This window comes from Staurois parvus, unplaced genomic scaffold (genome assembly GCF_062004578.1).
Source record: "Staurois parvus isolate SC_StPar_1 unplaced genomic scaffold, SC_StPar_1.0 ptg000064l, whole genome shotgun sequence".
Lineage (NCBI taxonomy): Eukaryota > Metazoa > Chordata > Amphibia > Anura > Ranidae > Staurois > Staurois parvus.
In genome coordinates, this window is record NW_028317860.1 from 7,436,526 (window position 1) to 7,457,176 (window position 20,651).

A 20,651-nucleotide genomic window follows, 5' to 3' on the forward strand; every position below is an offset into this window, starting at 1 on the left:
GCAGCTTGGCATTGCATGCCATTATTAAGCTAGTTAAAGGATAAATAAACCCAAGAAAAAAATTTAATTTATTTCAGCTTACAGTCCTTAGGTGTGGTAGCTGCATTAGTTTTCTTTTTTTTTTCAAGCTAAGGACATTTTTAGCAAATACAGGAAACACCTGTTGGTCTTGCCAGAAATGCAGTGTCTTTGTTATTTTCTTTGACCTGCACTGAAGAATATCATCCTTCCTAGCTATTGTCTGTTAACTACCAATTGCCCAACCCCCCATGAAATGAAGATAAAGTGACACGGACTTATTGTCGTCCATATCAGGAGCGCAGCCTAGGGTGATGGCTTCGGCTGCCTCCATAGATACAGGAGTGTGGCGATGTAGTCACCCTGGGGCAGTAGGTGTGGTATTTGCAGGATGTCCAGGTGAAAAAAAAACAAAAACAAAATAAGCTTGAAAAAACCACACCAAGGATTAGTATGCTGCAATATACAGTATAACAATTTTGGTTTTGGGTTTAGATACACTCTAAAGGGTAAGGTCAGGGTTTTAGGCTTCTAAAAATCATTTCTAATGTTTTTTTTTTATACAATATTTCTACCTCAAATGTTCAAGACATGGAGGCAGCATCAGGAGCTATTGGCTCCTGCTGCTGTCAATCACAGACTGTGAGGCAAGAGAGCAAGGAGCGGGGCTGAGCCGAACTGTAAGTGTCTATGGACACATGCAGCATGGCTTGGAAATGAGCAAACATGATTATCCCCCATAGCAAGTGGCTTGCTATGGGGGCACTCGGCAGGGGGGAGGAGCCAGGAGCTTCAGCAGGGGACCTAAGGAGAGGAGGATCAGAGCTGCTCTGTGAAAAACCATTACACAGAGCAGCTAAGCATGAAACATTTATTTTTTTGTTTTCATTTAGGTTTACAATCACTTTAACCACTTGCCCTCCAGAGGAGTTACCCTCCTGGCTGACCAGGCCATTTTTTGCAATACGGCGCTGCGTTAATTTAACTGACAATTGCGTGGTCATGCAGCGCTGTACATAAATTAAATTGATGTCCTTTTTTCCCCACAAATAGAGCTTTTTTCGGTGGTATTTGATCACCTCTGTTTGTTTTTTTTTTTTGCGCTATAAAAGAACAAAAAAATTACAATTTTGAAAAAAAAACAATATTTTTGACTTTTTGCTATTAACCCCTTGGCGCCAGCGCCTCCCGGACCTTTAAGGGTTTCAGAAGCCAGGGTTTTAAGGGCACATGACCGCCGTGATTCACCGTCACATGATCGGAAAAGGTCCTGATCTCAAGAGGAGATCGGGACCTTTCCGTGAGTACCGGACATGTGTGCTGGGAGCGCGCACGGCACGTGCTCACAGCACATATGTTTTTGTTAATTGCATGCAAATGTGCGGCTGCTCAGCGTCAAGGCCCAGACGTCGGGAAGCCGCACATTTGCGTGCTGCCGGCGTGAAGAGGTTAAACATGTCCAATAAAAAATTTTTCAAAATAAAATTTCGGCATAAATTTAGGCCAAAATGTATTCTGCTACATATCTTTGCTGAAAATCCCAATACGTGTAAATGAATTGGTTTATGTGAAAGTTATAGCGTCTACAAATGGCGGTATATATACTAGAATTTTTTTTTATACTAGTAATGGAGGTGATCATCAACTGCAGGACTGCGGCGGGCATTCTCACACTGGGTGGAAACTGACTAACTGCCACTGATATCCCCAGTGACCCTGTACTAATGACACTGGGCAGGAAGGGATTCACTTTTGGGTGATCAAAGGGTTAACTGTGTGCTGTGTGTGGTTTACTGTGTGGGCTGTGGGCTGTTTTACTTTGGAGATATGCTGTTTTGTATTTCTCTGCTGTGCAGCGAAATACAAAACAGCATGTCCTTGATGGCAGGAGACTGACCTGCATTGTTTACACACAGGTCTCTCCCCTGTCAGCTTTGCACAGTGATTGTCGGGTGCTGGCGGAGAATCTCCGTCTGGGACCCGATGGTTGACATGCCCAGCCGCCAATGGCAGCACACACATGCGCATGCACTTCCTACCTGGAAATGCAAATCACGTATATTACATGATATTGCGCAGCCCTGTCGTCCTGTAGCAGTAGTTAAACTATAGTGTGGCGGGGAAGCTGTTAAAGTGTATCTATAATTTTTTTTTGGCTTTGAAAAAAAGAAAAAGATTAGAACTACTTTCAGATACATGATGAAGCATCAAAGCAAAAAAAAAAAAAAAATGGTCCTACCAACTTCCAGATCGAAAAGACCCATTTTAAACTTGACTTAAATCCAGTAACTTTAAAGCTTATGCTACCATCTAATTGTATAATGTACTGAGCAGGGGAAGGAGCCAAGAGCTCCAGTGGGGGACCTGAGAAGAGGAGGATCAGTGCTGCTCTGTTAAATACCATTACAAATTGATTGCACTATATAGGTAGGTCTTCAAATTACATAGGTTTGGTAAATGTAAAGTTGACTGTACAAAGATTGAGGGGTCAGATTGTAATGTGGATGGTTACCCTAAGAGAAATGATGTAAAGAAGTGTAACTAATTCATCAGGCAGGCTGATGTCCCCTCATATTCCCCCTCTATATCCAATGCTCACGCTAGTTGTTGGGGAAATAACATCTATTTACTTCTCAGCACTGATTCCATGTGTTGAGGTCTTTCCTCTTGCCTAAATTATCATGGTAGACTTTTGTCCCGTGACTTGCCCCTACATTGTGTAGAGTACCAGTAGGGGAATTGTTCTTTACATTTTAGGAAGCTGAATTGGCAGCCTGTGCTTGCCAGAGAATCTACTTAGGATTACGATAAGTAGACTCACAATAGTGGACATCTAGTTTAATAGTTTCAGCTACAAGTGTTTAAAAAAATGTCAGTGACTGTGCATTCCAACAGCCATTTTACCAGACTTTGTATCCTAGTAGGAAGCAGTACTCTCACTTTTCACTTGAAAGGAAGTTTACAACCTATCTACAGTGCTGCCAGGAAACCTACATGTATTGTGGTACATGGGTGGGAATCCCTGGTTTAGGGATTAAAGTCAATTTATGTTACATTTAAATACCTTAGACTGCAAACAAACATGAACAGCATGCCAACAGAGTTGTATGCCATGCATGTTTGGCTGCAGCCATGCCTCACTATTGGTCCATCCTAGTGAATAGTCTCACTAACCAAAGGTGAGGCTAGGGAAATGGGAGGTTAAAGCCTGACTTCAGAACAGAAAGTAATTAAAAATCTCTCCAGTGAGGATGAAGACAAAAATGTTTTTTTAGTGAGGAAGGGTTTGGATTTCAGTCAATGTTTTTATGCCTGTTTACTTGGCAATTCATTTTTTGTATGAGCATTACAGGGAAAGGAAATTAGGCAAAACTCCCAAGCCAATGGGGGTCATAAACAAAAATAAAGCATTAAACTCTCCCTAAATTATGCAAAATGGAAAACAAAAACCCAAATCTTTAGCTAGAGCTTAGGCTAGGGTTAGGATCGGACTTCAAGTATAGCTAAAGGCAGAACCTTTTTTCAAATATTTGGACAGTGGTAAGGGGTTAGAACCACTGTCACATATATATTGCCTGTATCACTGTTAGCGAAATTTACTCTTTAATTGTACTGGTCACCAATGTCACTGGGAATGAAAGTGAGAGGAAATCCCTCACATTGGAAAAATATTCTCTCATGTTGTTGGGGTCACAGGATAGGACGTGAAGGGAAATCCCTCTAATATGACACACCGAAGCAAAGAAAAAAAAAAATCACAGCGATTTTAACCATCAATTACTCTATCCAAAATGAAAAAAAGTTTTGACCTAAAGTGGTATTAAACCCAGAAGCAGGTGCTTGGCAAAGAATGAGAGTGAGAGAATCACTGTGCTGCAGCTGCGCTCTATACGTTTACTGAACTGTTCATGCTGGACCTAGCAACAGTGCCTGCCTCTATCCAGTAGGGGGAGCAGATGAACCTAAAGAATTCAAGAGAGCTCTCTGCTGGCCACAATGGAATGGTTCAGGAATGGAGCCATGCTATGGACTCTTATGGACTGCTGGACTACAGTTCCCAGAGGGAGACAGGGATAGGTGGAGAAAAAAGTTGTATTTCTCGCTGCAGATTAAATAGTTTCCTTTGGCCACAAGGAAGATCAGAAAGTGCACATTTCTGTCCAGTCTGCACCATCACTGCTGCATATAAGTGGCCTGAGTGGGATCCGGAGCACTGAGTTTGGAGGTGCCAGCAACAAGAGTCACCTGGGTGCAGAGCAGAGAGCGGTCTAATCGCTGTGTGCTACTAGATGGTGAGCTGCAATATTGCTAGGACTAGTGAGGGATTTACTATTAATTGATAGCAAGAGACACTGAAGCCTTTAGGAACTGACCATACAGCCATCTAGTAACCTCACTGCTCCCTGCAAGCTTGACTGAGACTATTTTCATGTGCAATTATAGTACCATTGGGCCCCAATGCTAGCCAGCTGAAGAGTTAGGTCTAAAGACTGTCCCTTTACAGCTGCTATACAGAGACTTTCCCTATTGCTTATGCAAAGAGCTACCTCTCAGGGGACATTGCGTTTATTCCTAGCCATTTTCACAGAGTGCACTCTAGACTAGTCACAGTATTCATATTCACATTCATTCAGTATTCATATTGCAGTTAATTCTGTTATACAATGTTATTGCTGACTTTGCTGATTTATGTGTTGATCCCAGTATAGTGATACAGAACCCTATTCTATGTTACCTTGGCATAGTGAATATACTGTCTAGAGGACTGTGTCTAACCTACCCACTGTGTGTTTATTTATGCTCAAACCACCATTTATTCTAACCCGTACTAGTACATTGGGGTTGATTTACTAAAGGCAAATATGCTGTGCACTGCAAGTGCAGTTGGTCTAGATCTGAGGGGAAGCTCTGAAAACAGGGGAAGCTCTGCTGATTTCTATAATCCAATCATGTGCAAGTAAAAATGCTGCTTTTTTTTATTGTCCTAGCATTTGATTGTGTATACTTTGTAAAGTGAAGCTTTACCTCATTTGCAAAGCTCTAGAACAACTGCACTTGCAGCAAATCCCATGGAGTTCACTTACCACTAAACGGTCTTGTGTCTATTTCCTGGTGCTGATTCACAGCTGAGTTAGAGGTGTCTATGCTTGTGTTCTTATATGTGTTTGCAGTAACTTTCATTTAAACAGGTGCACCAGAGGGGTTGAGGTTGTTCTTGGAGTCATGGCGCAGAACAGAAGACCCAGATCACCAAGCGGCTCCTGCAGGGTAGCGCTATACAAATATAAGTTGTATGGCATCTTATCAATTCTTTTTAAGTGCTCTCTCTTTTTTTTACCAGGTGATCCTACCTCCTACCAGTAAGTTTTCAACAAAACATGCCATGCTGCACATGTAACAGTTAGAGTGTTCAGACAAACAAAGAGGTGCTTACAATGATCAACTTTTATTTATTCATGTAAAATCTTTATCCCAAAAGGAACAAAATTGATGCTGTACTGCTTATACAGTGTGAGCTGGAGCTTGGCTTCAATTTATTAGGGTATCTAAATCTGCTAGTGAATAAATAAATAAAAATACTGTGCAGCGCTACACACAAAAAAGAAACATATATATTATAGTGAATACTATAAGTGATAATAATAATAAAGTCCCAATCAAATGAGATATCATTTCCATTTACACCCGCCGCTCCATAGAGGAGAATGGAGGTTCCGATCTGGTCCACCTGAAAATCGTGCAGGCGGACCTGCTTGGGATGTCCGTGTGAAAGAGCCCTATGTAATACCATCTCACAGACAATATATAATGTAGTACCATCTAATCTTATCCCTTCAAAAAACATATAACAACTAACCTACTTTTTTACATCCACTTGATGATATACTGAATATCTTTACAATAGAAAATTATTGTTTTACTAAAATATAATATATCATGTTATATTGTTATATCATGTTATATTATAGTGCCATGTTTGCTATTAACCTTCATGGTGTGTATCACAAACCAGCTTTTATTTAAACCGTTCTCTGAAGTGTATGGTTGTAACTGGATATATTTTACAGACTTGGAGTAGACAGAATTAATGATACTGAAAACAATAAATAACACACCTGTTTTTGATATTTAGACTGTGACTGTGTTACTTGTTGTTGCTCCCTTGTTTTTTTCTCAGATGTGTTTCCTCCTGCAATGCAAAATATATAAAAAAGTAAAGCAGACTGCCTTCTATTTTCTGTTACATGACAAAAGCAGAACATTTGGAATTAAGGCTATTCTATTTATTAGCTAACTCAAAAGGCAAGTTTCTTAAACACATTAAGAAAGTTATTTACTAAAACTGCATGGTGCAAAATCTGGTGCAGCTCTGTATAGAAACCAATCAGCTTCCATGTTTTATTGTCAAAGTATAATTGAACAAGCTGACGTTAGAAGGTGATTGGCTACCATGAACAGCTGTACCAGATTCTGAATGCTCCAGTTTGTTTTGTGTCTTGGTCAGGCATGATTTAGCCAGCTAAGAGTATTGCTTTAACCCCTTTGTTGCCAGATTCGTGCACCGTATGGACCTGACAGCGGGGGTTTTACACACAATCCAGTGGCTGCAGCCACTGGGATTGTGTGTAAAACTGACAAGCAGACACCTGTCAGATGGAAGCATTAAGGCAATTGCGCCTGATTACTTCCACACACCTCTGGTAACACCCCCCCCCCCCCCCCAGCGTGTCCCTGCTGTGTATTCTGAGCTTCGCTTGCCCATATGTGGGCCTGGGACCAACACGGCTGTGACCCGAAAAGTGATGTGTATGATGTCACTTTGGGATCACTCATGTCATTTTCCCTGGCTAGCATAGCCAGGAAGGAATGTATTGCAATGCGATCTACATTGCAATACATTCGGTGGAGCCCAGAGGAGACATTTAGAACCTGCTGTCTCATTAAATAGAACCTGTCACAAAAAAAATCATCACATAGCAGACATTCTGTCCCCTATGTGTTAAAAAAAGTTAAGCAAAACAAGTTATTTTTAATTGCAAAATAAAGTTACACCCAAGCACATAAACTCCACCCCCCTTCTCAAAAAATTTTGAGGCCCCCACCCCCGCATATTTGCACGTATGAATGTAAATGCGCACGTTGGGGGCATGTTTGACATGTTGGGTAAACCACATCTTTTATATTTTACCAAAAATGTGGGTGATTTATTGCATCTGTTTGCCCTAAAATTCACTTTAGTGTGTTTTTTACAGACATTTTGTGTTTCCTAGACCTTTGTGGTAATATCTTGTGAGATAAAAAAATTGGTACTACCACGATTTTATTCTCTAGGGTGTCTGTTTTCAGAAAATATATAATTTTGGGGGGTTTTGTATAATCTTTAGGCCTAAAATGATTTTTTTAAACATGTGCGCAAAAAAAATGCAAAAAGAGCTCTGGCAGCGAAAGGGTTAAAGCAACTATGTACTAACTTGTAATTATGGCAGGTAACATTGCAGTTTGGTAGCTACACCCTGTAATTTTCCACCAATCACCTGCTTCCCAATCCAACACGGAAGAGCACATAAAATTCAAGTTTCAGCTTGCATAACATAACACTAAGGGGTGTATTTATCATTGCTTTGCTTGAAATTCACCTGATTTTCTACCGAGATTTGATTTTCCACATTTGCACTATTTATCTCTGTGAATTTCACTCCTTTTCAAAGACAATTTATCCAACATTCACCGCGTGAAAAAATGCATCAAACTAGATTCACTCAGCATATGTTTTTCAATGAGAAAACTGCTTTTCTGCACTAATGTCCCACCAATATTTATTTTACTGCTATTGCATCTATCCTGTTATGTTCTGGTGCATACTGACATATACTGGCATCTACTGGTAGCTCAGTGCCCCTACAACATGTTTATCTTGTATTTGGTCTCTACTTCTATTCTTCCCTCCTGTTTAGTGTTAGTTAGTTTAGGACTAGCTAGACCCTTCCTGCTTCTTCCATGTTCCCTAAGCCGATGCTATTCTTCACAGAGACAAGGTATAGAAAGTCATTGTCTTTTTAAACTTCAAAAGACAGGAAAAACATCCTCTGTACTGCGCTCATCTGAAATAGAAGTGCATTGGATTCAAAGTTTGTCTTATCGAAGAGGAACGCTCCTGTGGATGGTGCCAAGTCAGAAGTGACCATATTGTGCCCCCCCAGACTAGATCTAAGGAGGTATGGCATTGTATTTATTGATATTAGAAACAGAACAGAACTATTGATTTCATCCTATTTGTCACCCATTGAATGTAGTTTCATTCTGAAATTCACCCAATATTCACCAATTTTTCACGTGGTCAATATATAAACTATTCTGTGGTTTGGAGTTTGAAAAGTTTATTTAAAAGTGTTTGTTTATGGGCAGTGGTTTTTGTCTATGAAGAATTGTAATCATTCAGCATTATCTTCTTTTTTTTTGACTGTAAAAAAAATGCATGGTTCTCCTCCAAGAGCTAACTATAGGGGAACAAATAGGTGTTTGTCCCCTCCCTGTTGAACTGATTTTAGGGATCCCTTGAAGAAAGACTCCTGTATTTTGGGAAACCCTTCTCAATGCACCCCAAATGCTGAAGGGCATGTGGGCTGGTATTAACGCAGAAGGGTGCTGTATGTTTTTCTACTTTGCTATGGGGTTACCAGCCTGCATTCCTGGTGTGCCTAACTGATCAGCCCAAGATGGAGGGATATGGAAGTTTTTTATCAAAATGAAGGATGGCAGCATTCTCCAAGGATAGCATCAAAACTGTGTGTATAGATATTATATGCCTTCCCCTGGATACCACCAGCCAGAATTTAATTTTTTTATGTTTATATTTTCCAAATGTTGTCAGGCTTGTCACATGATGTGCAGAGTCTGTTTCCTCATCAGATCTTCTCTAACGATGGGCGATCCTAAATAATGTAGAGAGTGGCATTACCAGGATGATGTCACCACCACTCTCTTCTTCTCTATACTGTGAGTTCAAGGGGCCATGCTGACTCCCCTTCAGGAATGCTGGGCATCATTCAACTTGGAAGACTGAAGAAATTGATTGGCGTAAAGGAATTACTCTGGGGTACAGTGCTGGAGCAGAGGTACTGATGTCTGAGCTTTTTTTTTTCATTTTCAAACCTCCTTGGAGATCATTTAAAAGTTACCCCAGAGTTGGGTTTTTACTCCAAACTTAGTTACTCCAAACTTTCTGCTTTGATTGATGTGTAACATAATACTACACTCTATTGTTATTGTGATAAGGGAAGGAATGGAATGCTGTAAGGGAATAAAAAGGGAAGAGGAGGAGGAAGGCTGAATCAGGAAAAGAGAAGAGTGGAGGCAAGGGGATAGAGAGGGAAAAGTCAAAAAGCGATGGAGGACAAAGGAATAAAAGGGGACAAAGAAAAGGGGACAGAGACAGATCACTGACCTAGCTTTTCAGGGGTAAGGTTTATTGGTCCAGACCTCAGGGATTCCTTGAAATGATTATATGCCTCTTCTTCTTTATTAGCCACTGTAAAACAAGAACATTTACAAGCTCTCAACTTGATATAGCAATTACAGGTTGATGAATGAATATTGCAAGGTCATCCTTGGTGCTCCACAGCAGATAATTTGAGAAACCAGTATGTCTTTGTAAATTGATATGCAAATGCAAATACATACTATGTGTGTGTGTGTATGTGTATATGTATGTATGTATGTATGTATGTATATATATATATATATATATATATATATATATATATGTAATGTTGGTTTTTGTAATTTCTTTATTTTAGCAAATATTAGACATGTCACATAGGTAGACCCAATACAGACAACTGTACTTTGCCATGTTGAAAGATATTAACTTCTATGTCAATACTGGGACAATCAAATTTCATTGAACAGTAGAGTACTGGAATGTGTGCAGGAAACAATCACTATGAAAGACATTGTGGACCATAGTAAGGGGTCCAATAGTGAATACATTATATGAATTAAAATTAAAAAAAATGATATACTTACCTACTCTGGAGTCCCCTGCTGGCTCTCTCTGGTCCTCCCGCCTGCTTGTCCCCCCTCACCAAGCCAAGTGATGAGGGGACACCCATGCGGGCATGCTCCTGACCCGGGCTGTGTGCGTCCATAGACACAGAGCTGGTAATCACCGCCCTTGTCACTCCTCACAGGAGTTTGACTGACAGCAGCAGGAACCTATGGCTCTGGCTACTGCCTGTGTCTCCTGTGCAGTGAATCTCCAAGATTGCGGTCCCCTTAAGCCTTAGCAAATATACATATTATTAGTGTGACGAACCATCCCTTTTTTCATAACATTTTGCCCTTTCTGTTCCAGTTTTCTCCCCTTTGTAAAGCTGGACATGTTTCACAGACATTCTACACTGTTTGCTTAGGGTAATTTGATCTTGTAGTATTTCACTTCTATAGAGTTCCTACTGTATTGTTGGTTGTAGGGTTTGTTGTGGGTGGGGAAAACCCGATGCCAGGCTGTCTGGTGGGGGTGAAGTTGTATATGCTGAGCTGTGTTTAATAAAGAGTCATTAATTTTCACCCTACACGAAGTTCTGACTCGTGGTTTGGGAGAGCAGGGAAGGGAGTGTTTGAGCTATAATACCTGCCTTGGCAGAGCACTGGAAGCCTTGCTGGAAAAGGGGAGCATTGGCTGAGACGCACTGCTCCGCACCAGGTAGCCCAGGCAGAACGGTTCCGCCACAATTAGTGTAAATATGGAGCTGCTTGTTAGTAAGCTCAAAAGCCTCAAATCATGTAAACAATATGTACCGTGCTCCTTGAATACTGTGAGTAAAAATACATACAAATTATTGCCTCTATAACTCATGTGCAAAAACAAATAACAATGAGACTACTTTCATATAATAATAAAACTCCATTTTTTGATAAAGCTTCATATGCGACTTCCATTTCCAGTGTGCAAAGGTAAGGTCACCCAAGAAACCAGTGTTCCTCCTCTCTTCCCAGAAAAAGTAACACACTGCACTCACTTAAAGAAGGTCATAAACGCTTGAAGTGCCACAAATAGATCTTTATCTTCTCATTTTAGCTGACTTGCATATATGGACCACACCAGATATTTCCAAAAGTAATGTGCAGCAAGTGACTCGAGATAAAAAAAAATCTCCATCATAGATGGAAAGACATAGAGGACATCCTCATAGTGTAGGAAGGTTATTTATTAAAAAAACAATATAAAATTGCGCTTACATTAATTTAAAAAAATCAGGCATATAAATCACCAGAAAAGAATGCCGGTTTGTGTCCCACCTGCATTCTACCAATCGGAAGTGATGTATCGCGGAAGCTCAACCCTCCTGTGAGACTAAGAAGAGAGGAGAGTGGGGCTGCAGATGGGACAGTGCTGGATCATGACAGGACTCAGGTAATTGTTTAGGTATGGGGGGGGGGACACAAGTAGTGGGAATGCAGGGAATGCATTACAGTAAAAAGGTTTTTGGTCTAAGAACCACTTTAAAGTGGATGTTTATCGATCTGGTTCCTTCTTTCCTGCCAGATCAACATGGTAATGAAATTCATTACATTTAATTCATTACATACCCTATTTAGACCCAGTGATATCATAACTGGGTATCTTTCCTTTTCTATGCAGTTCAGGCAGATCATGGCTAGTAGGAGAAGCTTGCAGACTGCTGGACATAGCTTTCTGAAAACATAACAGTGCCATGTCTCATCGCTACTCTGAAAAACCTTCAGCCCTTCATCAGTGTGTTGGCTCTTCAGAGCAGTTTGACAGACCCAACCAGGACAGGGGCTTTTGGAGGGGACTAGAGGATAGGATAGTAAAGGAAAGAAAATAGAAAATGGGAGATTTAAGGAAACAGGAGGTGTAGCTGAATAGTATAAGCATAGTTATCAGTGCTGTCAACGCACAGAAAAAGGAGGAAATTGCAAAATCTATTAAGAAAGGAGATAATACCTTTTTTAGGTACATTAGTGATAGAAAAAATATGATGGGATCACTAAAATTAAAACTGGGCACAACACTTATAATGAGGAAGACCTGGATGTAGCAAACCACTTAAACAATTACTTTTGATCAGTCTTCTCAGAAATAAATTATACTAACAATAATAAGTTAGGAAATCATATTGGTTCTAGTAATGATTCACAAGAAGGGCAGCAAGGTAGAAGCTGGCAATTACAGGCCAGTGAGTTTAACATCGGTTGTAGTCAGGTTAATGGAATCACTGCTGAAAAGAAGGATCAATCATCACTTAAAAACACACAACTTGCTGGTTCCAAAGCAGCATGGCTTTACCAAGGGCAGAGCATGGCAGACTAATCTAGTTGGATTGTTTTACTATATTACCAATGTTTTGGACCAGGGTAGTGCTGTGGACATGTCTTGATTTCAGCAAGGTATTTGATACAGTTCCACATAGTGATATAATAGAAAAGTTGTAGAAGCTAGAACTTAGCCCTTGGGTGGTTCAGTGGATATGCAGCTGGCTAAAGGATAGATACCAGAGTGTGGTTGTATATGGGGTTCACTCAGAACAGAGACAAGTCACTAGTGGTGTACCACAAGGCTCTGTACTAGGTCCTGTTCTATTTAAACTATATGTCAATGATAGAAATAAAGGTTTGTTGGGCAAGGTAAGTCTTTTTGCCAAAGACACAAAGGTGTGTAATAGGGTTGATATCCAAGGAGGTGTCTGTAACATGAAACATGATTTGGCATTGCTGGAAGATTGGTCAAAACAGCCGAAATTGCAGTTCAATGCTTCTAAATGTAAAATAATGCACCTAGGGGAAAAAAATCCCTTGAGAGAGTACAACATTGGGGGTACAGTGTTGGCCAACACGTCAGAGGAAAAGGACATGGAGGTACTTATTTCAGATTATTGCAAAATGAGCAAATAGTGTGACCAATTCAAGGATGCATCACTAGAATGGTCATTAGTAGGAGGAAGGAGATCCTGATTCCCCAATATAGATCTTTAGTTAGGCCTCATTTAGAATACTGTGTCCAGTTCTGGAGACAAAGCGCTATTGTCACCTAGTCTTGGGTGCGATGCCCAGCTTTAATACCTTGGTCCTGTGTCCCAGCAACGAGGAAGCAGTTCTCTGACGGAGGCACTCAAGCAGAGTCCCAGGTGGTCCATCACAAACAGTTATTCAAATATCAAAATGCCTTTATGTTTGGATGTCAGCCTGGAGGAGTGGGCATTCCTAGCCAGAATGAGCCTCGATGATTAAAAGAATGTAAACCCAATGACTGTCCAGGGACAGTAAGGCTGGGGAGGAAAGAACTTGATAGTATCCTCCAGCCAGGAAATCTAACTTGCTCATATTACACATGGTGTGAATCTAGTAGTAGCTAATCACATTCAGCTGGACTTAAGCTGTAATGTCAAAGACATTTCACAGCTTACCAAGTCACTTCTTCAGCTTGGTAAAATAAGAAATGTCATCAACATTATACAGCTCATAAGTCCAGTTGATTGTGACTAGCAACTATTAGATATACCATAATCTGGATAAATGAGAACGTCCACAGACATTAGTCGTAAAGTGAAATCGGAGTAAGCAATTTCACAGAAGAATCTGTACAACTGTGCAAGACTGAAAATAAGGCTGGAGTTCAACTTTAACAAAGTACCAATTACAACTACAACAGTCCATTATTTTCACTTTCAATAGATTTTTATTGAAATTTTGCGGGATACATAGCATAACCTGTACAAATGTATAATAGTTACCAATATGTGGAAGAATTCCACGCTCCGTTATTTTGAACTTATTGATAACGTGGGGCCTTTTATTTCCATGGGTATTGTGCTAGAATGATTTTATCAAGACAAAGGCAGCAAATTTCAATATCTGCAAGGGCAGGTTTTTGAGGATTTTCAAAAAGTTTATCTTTCATATCTTGGAAGCTCATCAATAACAATGTCCACTGAAATATTGTACTACAACCCTATATCACTACTGGTTTATTCTTGGCATTTTAACGATACTCATTCACTTTAGCCAATCAGGTAGACAGATTCTTTTTTTTAAAAAACAACAACCTCCCACCTTTACTGAGCTCCTCTGTTGGAGCCAGGGGTCCAAGCCCTGTATAAAGTCAACTGGTGTTAGGACTTGCATAGTGTTAATAACTTTCTTCTCTCTCACAATGTAGGAGTGTTTAGGCTTTCAGACTGGTGGATCAGGCCTGAGCACTGCATCCTGAAGCAAAGCAAGGAGGTCATATTTTAAACCACACCTAGAAGAGCCAGGTATTCCTGGGGCAGTGACAAATTAATGGAACAGCTGAGTAGGGTGGTGAAGCTGAGTGTCAGAGGGTTTGGGTTGTTCATTCAAAGAGCCTGTTACTTTGCTTTGAATGGGCAAAGTGAAAGAGTCTCTCTGCCACAATAAACCAAAGAAAAGGAAATATAGGATTAATTATTTATTATTGCATGAGATAAAATGAGTAAAAATCCCCATCCAAAATGGTCTCCCACTTGAATTAAAAGAGTGACAACATTATTATCTGACACATACATAGCATCAACTTAATCGCTATTCTGGGGCTGTTGTTTCTAAAGGCACTGCTATACTATATACAAGTGGATACAGTTTATGAACTTTCCATCATTCAAAAGCAGGGAAAGAATGTGCTTCACTGATTGTGTGCAGAAGTTGATGACAATTAATTTGTCCTTTGAATGTTAGTGGGAGAGTGTTCTGGAGGGGATTTTTTTTGCTGTATTGTCTTATACCTGTCTTATTTTATTTATTTATTGTGAGATTGTCATTATTACTGGTTTGGTAATGAGCACCCTGGCATGGTTGATAGCATTAAGGTCTCCATTGTTTCAGTATGTGGAATTTTTTATTTCATTTATTGTTAGTCAATGAACCTGTGCAATTTTGTGTTACTTAATGGGAAAGTTAAACTAAGACCCTAATGACACTGCCACAGGGTTTTGTGCATGGGTAAGGATGTAGAAAAAGTGTACAACACTGCTTGAATTTAATTACAGTCAGTTTGTGTACCTATATTAAAAGTTTATGAATTTTTACCCCTCCTCCCAAAACACACACACAAACACACACACATGTGACTGATGAAGTCACTTGAGCAGTGACGCATCGTGAAGGTGAAGTCACTTCCGGCACGATCGCCATCTTTGGACTCTCAGAAGAACCCATGCAAGTACACCCATACATGAGGTTCTAAGGCTATGTACAAGATGATCAACAATGTGAGTGTTTTGGTTACATTTTATTTTACTGCTTAATAAATGGTATCATGGGAGCAGGTTATACTGATTAGAGCCATTTAAGAAAGGGGAAATCGAGCTGGTCCCTGGTCTGGAAGAATATGCTGTTGCTGCTGGTTTGAAAATTTTCTGGAGGATACGTTTTGATCTAGGAGGATCCCAAAGGCCTGTAGGCCCTTTTAGGGTCACAGTAAGGAGGTGAGGAGCCAATCTAGCTGTGTGTGGAGTCATCACCAGAGGCTACAACGCACAAGAATCACCTGCATTTTTTTTACATATTTTTGTGGACACTGGTGTCACATATCATTTAATTTTTTGAAGGAGTAATTATTTATATTATATTCACCATGTTTTGATTTTTTTTATTACTGTTTAGTGGTTTACATATTGGTACTTTGATTTGAGTGTGTGGACATGGAGCACTATTTTGTCACATTTTTTGTGTAGGATATATCTCCCAGTGCTGGGGTCACAGAAGTGTTTTCACTATATATTTAATATTGTGTTGTGGTCATTTTTCTGTGTCATTTATCCATTATTCTAACCATTTTAAGTTGTTTTTTTTTTTCACTGTTTGTTTCACCATTTGTCACATTATTATTCTCCATTGGGGATTCTAGTCACTGTTTTTGTTTGAGAGCGCTACACCAATTGTTTGCATTAGCTGTGCATGGTAACCAATCAGCTTCTAACTTCAGCTTGTTCAATTAAGCTTTGACAAAAAAAACCTGAAATGGTTTGGTTTCGATGCAGAGCTGCACCAGATTTTGCACCCTCCAGTTTTAGAAAATCATTTCCACTGTGTATATGCCCACATGTGTGACTCTATAGTCATGTGGGCTGCACAAATAAGAGGAGGGAATGAAAAGCTTAGAAGGGAACTGAAACCGAATCATGCTCAGTAGGTGTGGCAATGACTGGTCTACGAAAATCTCAGGCCAAAGCAGGGAAGTCATTAAAGTAGTACTCTGACTCTCTGCTTTTTGCTGGCATTAATACCCTTCAGACCAGAGGCCCACATACTGAAGGATCACATCCCCTCCTCAGCTGTTAGCTAAAGCCAGCCATACATGGATCGAAATTTGGCTGGTTCAGCAGGGACTGTCTGAGTTTCAATCCATGTATGGGCAGGGTGGTTGTACATAAGTCGATCGATAGATGGAGAATTTTGCAGGAATTTTCCAAGACTTTTCTTAAGAATTTTTGTTCAAAATATTATATCTATGGTCAGCTTTACATATTCAGGTGTGAAGCACTCGGGATTTCACATGGCTAAGATCAAAGAGTTAAAGGGATAGCTTCACCCTTATCTTAAAAATTACAACAAAGACACCTTTAAAAATTGTTAGTAATGGCAATCTACAAATAGATACTTATATATACAATGCTCAGTATAAATGAGTACACCCCTTTTGAAAAGTAAGATTCAAATCAATATTTCAATGAAAACTAGCACAATTTCCAAAATTTTGACAAAACTGAGTTTTATTCAACATTTGTTTAGCTCATTACATGAAAGTAAGGTTAATAATATAACTTAGATGACAAAATCTTCAGTTTAACTCAATTTAGTTGATGCAAAAATAAATACACCCCACTAACACAACATTACTATTTCTAGTATTTTGTATGACCTCCATCAGTTGTAAGGACAGCATCAAGTCTTCTAGGCATGGAATGAACAAGTTGGCAACATATTGCAACATTGATCTTTTTCCATTCTTCAAGAACAACCTCTTTTAGGGCCTGGATGCTAGATGGAGAATGATGCTCAACTTGTCTCTTCAGAATTCCCCATAGGTGTTCGATTGGGTTCAGATCAGGAGACATACTTGGCCACTGAATCACTTTCACCCTGTTTTTTCTTCTTCAGAAATGCAACAGTGGCTTTAGATGTGTGTTTTGGATGATTGTCATGTTGGAAAAGTGCATGACAACCAAGGGCACGGAGTGATGGTAGCATCTTCTCTTTCAATATAGAGCAGTACATCTGTGAATTCATGATACCATCAATGAAATGCAGCTCCCGACACCAGCAGCACTCATGCAGCCCCAGAGAAGGACACTGCCACCAGCATGTTTCACTGTAGGCACCATGCATTTTTCTTTGTACTCTTCACTTTTGCAATGCCATTCAGTTTTGAAGCCATCAATTCCAAAAACATTTATCTTGGTCTAATCACACCAGAGTACAGAGTCCCTGTAGTCTTCTTTTTCAGCACGGTCCTTGGTGAATTCTAGGCAGGCTTTTTTGTACATGGGCTTTAGGAGAGACTTCCTTCATGGACAACATCATGCATGCCATTCCTCTGAAGTGTATGGCTTATTGTGTCATGGGACGCATACTACAGTGAACTTGCATGGCGATTTTATTCAACCCTGCTCATCAGAAGACTCTCCTGTCGAGGTGTTATCTCCTGTGGACAGCCTGGACGTCTCTGTAAGTTGGTTGCAGTTCCATCTTTGTTCAATTTTTGTATCACATTTGCTACAGTATTCTGACTGATAAGTAAAGTTTTGCTGATCTTCTTGTAACCTTCACCTTTCTTGTGTAAAGAAATTATTTTCTTTCTCAGGCCTTGTGACATTTCTCTTCCATGTGGTGGCATTGCTGACATCATAAAATGGGAAGGGGTTTTCTTTGTTAAGAACTCCCTTTTATAATGAACTGTCTGCTGGACACCTGTTTAATGAATAATTAGACTCACCTGTGCTTGAATTCCTGTTAATTAGTATTTTGTTGTCTAAAATTTAGCATTGCTCCTAAGACTTTTATTGGGGTGTATTTATTTTAGCAACATAGTCTTGAACAAATTTGTTAGGAAAAATACTTTTTTTGTGTGTGCTAATGAACAAATCTTGTTTGCAGTCAATGGCCGGCATTTGTGGGAGTATAGTGTCCTATAGAAAATGTTGATTCTGACAGGAGAGTAAAGGCTTTCTGACAAATTTGTTGGGGTGTAATCATTTATGCTGAGCACTGTAATTACAGGCTTTTTGTTCTTTGCATATCTTTTTTTACTTTACCTCCCTATTCTTCTCACAATGCCCATTTTCACTAAGGGTAATATTTAAGGGGCAAAAAAAAAAAATTTCCATGATGCATCTCTGCGGCTAGGGCTATGTCACCAGTACCTCACTTTACCAGAAAGTGAAAAAACAGTCATTGTAAAAAATGTTTGTATAACTAACTAATGTGGGATGATTTCATATCACATTGCAGAGCTGAATGCTGATGTGATTTTTAGTGAAAGGGGGGAAAGGTCCTCTTTAAGTACTTGCCCCTAGCTGGAGTGCTTTCAGTGCTGTTCTTGAAAGTAAATCCATTGTGATATCAAAACAGAAAAGACAGAACATGGAAATTGTGGTTTAGCTCTGTAATATGAAAGGTATTTGCAGTTAATTTCAAATATACTATATGCACAAATGGGGACATGTCTACTTAGCAAGCTTAAGCTGAAGTAAATAATTTGCAAAGCTCTGCCTGCAGCTTCCCAGGCAGCTGAAATCTTGTACAATAATAAACAGTTGTAAAAAGCAATTTTGTAGTTTGCCTCATTTCAGTGCGCAGAAGATTAGAATAGAGTATTGGTGGAGTAATACGATCATTACGCATCAGAGAATGTGTTTCCACAGTATGATCATGTGACTTGGGAGATGCAAATTTATTTCTAATTGTCTGTTTTAAACTGAATGTCATTTTAATGAACAGCTCCCTAAATGTTCTCTATAGGGTACTGCTGAGCTTATTTTCCAGTGCATGAATTATTCATACTTTAATGTGTGAGCATTAGGTAAAGCATAATAAGAAAAGCTTTGTTTGTCGTGGATATTTTATACAATACAATTTGTTACACGTTTTATGATCTCCAGTGCCACATATACTCAGGGGTCTACCAGAAGTAGAAATAATGCATAACTCCCTCCAATCCCCAATAATTAAGACTGCATCCCATTTTGAACAAGTTGTTCTCACAACATAATATCTCTTTACTATGCTTATTTTTTTTAAAGCAGTGGAAGTTATAAAAGTATAGTACTGACTTTATGGTCTTTCTAATTGTATTTTTCAATTTTTATCGTATCACCCCATTCCCAACTTGTCTTCTCCAAAGAAAATGGTAAAACTTGCTAAATGCAGTTATTTTGTACAAACAGTAATCATAAAAATGTTGCTGGGCAGAATTAGAGAGAACAACACTACTTATGGCCACAGCGTTTTTTTGGTCATACTTCTCTTGTGGGTCACAGGATTGCACATATTTTTGCTCTCCTTTGACCCCGAGTCAGCTTATAATGTCAGCTGAAGTGGCAGAGCTGCTCCAGGCTCTGAAAAGGTCCAGACCACAATGTTGGGATCCACCCAGCTACTTGATTGACAGCTGGCTCTGGCTCTCAGCGCATGGCCGAATGCCGAAATCAGCTGCACCCACCCCATTTTGCACATGCTCAATTTGGTGTGTATTGCTAGAGAGGTTTTTTTTATTCTTGGGAGAGTGCATGTGATCAACACAAGGCCAATCAGCACTGGCCAGGGGTTTTGCATCCTCATAGAGCAGAAAAAAAACTCCTCCTACCAGCTTTAGCTAGTGCTGGGCTGGACACTGATAGAAGTAACAAGACTGCTCTAACTTCTGATGTGAAAAGGTATTTAGCAGTTTATATTTACTAAAATAATTGCACTTCCATGTTCTGTGTACTGTAGGAGACCATATATAGTGAATGCAAGGTCCTGGGTTTAGTAACACTTTAAAGGCACAAATAATTGTTGCTCTAAATATTTTTTAAATACAAGCAGTGTAATACCTAAATTTAACTTAGTAACAGTCTCTTACAGTTAAATGTAAAGTCTTTACAGCAGAGCTCAGAAAGCGTAAAGGAAAAGCAGCACAAGCAGCCAGTCAGGTTTGCTGCCGTGCAAAGAGACATGCTGATAGGAAGAGACAGCATGGTGATGAACATATACGCTCATCAGTGTAAGGTTTCTCCTTTCACTGTCTCATATTAGGGTATAGGTAGGGAGGGAATCTGTAAGTGAAAATAAAACCGCAATGGAGAAAGATCATGCCCACTCCCGTGCTAGACAGGGCAAAGCTATGTAAATCTCAGGTTTGGATGGACAGAAACACAAATCTTTTGGCTGGTAAAATAGTTCTCAAGTGTATTTATTCTGTATATTTAGTTGTGCGCTTGGAGTTCAGCTTTAGGCTCCATTCACATCTGAGCATAGCGTTTTTCAGCGATTTTAGTGTGATTTTTTTGTGCATATTTTACCGTGATTTTTCCGCATTTCTATACAGCATTTTTAGTCGTTTTTTTTGAGCTTTGGCATTTTTTATCAGCCAATAGAGAAAAATGGGCCTA

General features: G+C 39.6%; 1 protein-coding gene across 3 annotated transcripts in view; it reads right to left on the reverse strand.

Moving 5' to 3' along the window:
- EPSTI1 (epithelial stromal interaction 1) overlaps positions 1-20,651 on the reverse strand; it is a 105,406-nt gene that overhangs the window by 74,002 nt on the left and 10,753 nt on the right. For all 3 annotated transcript variants that reach the window (XM_089668828.1, XM_089668827.1, XM_089668829.1), the window contains exons 3-4: positions 9,464-9,547; positions 6,135-6,208 (exon numbers count right to left, since the gene is read on the reverse strand). In XM_089668828.1, coding sequence (XP_089524954.1) covers positions 6,135-6,208; positions 9,464-9,547 — 158 coding nt within the window. The remainder of the gene's footprint in view (positions 1-6,134; positions 6,209-9,463; positions 9,548-20,651) is intronic.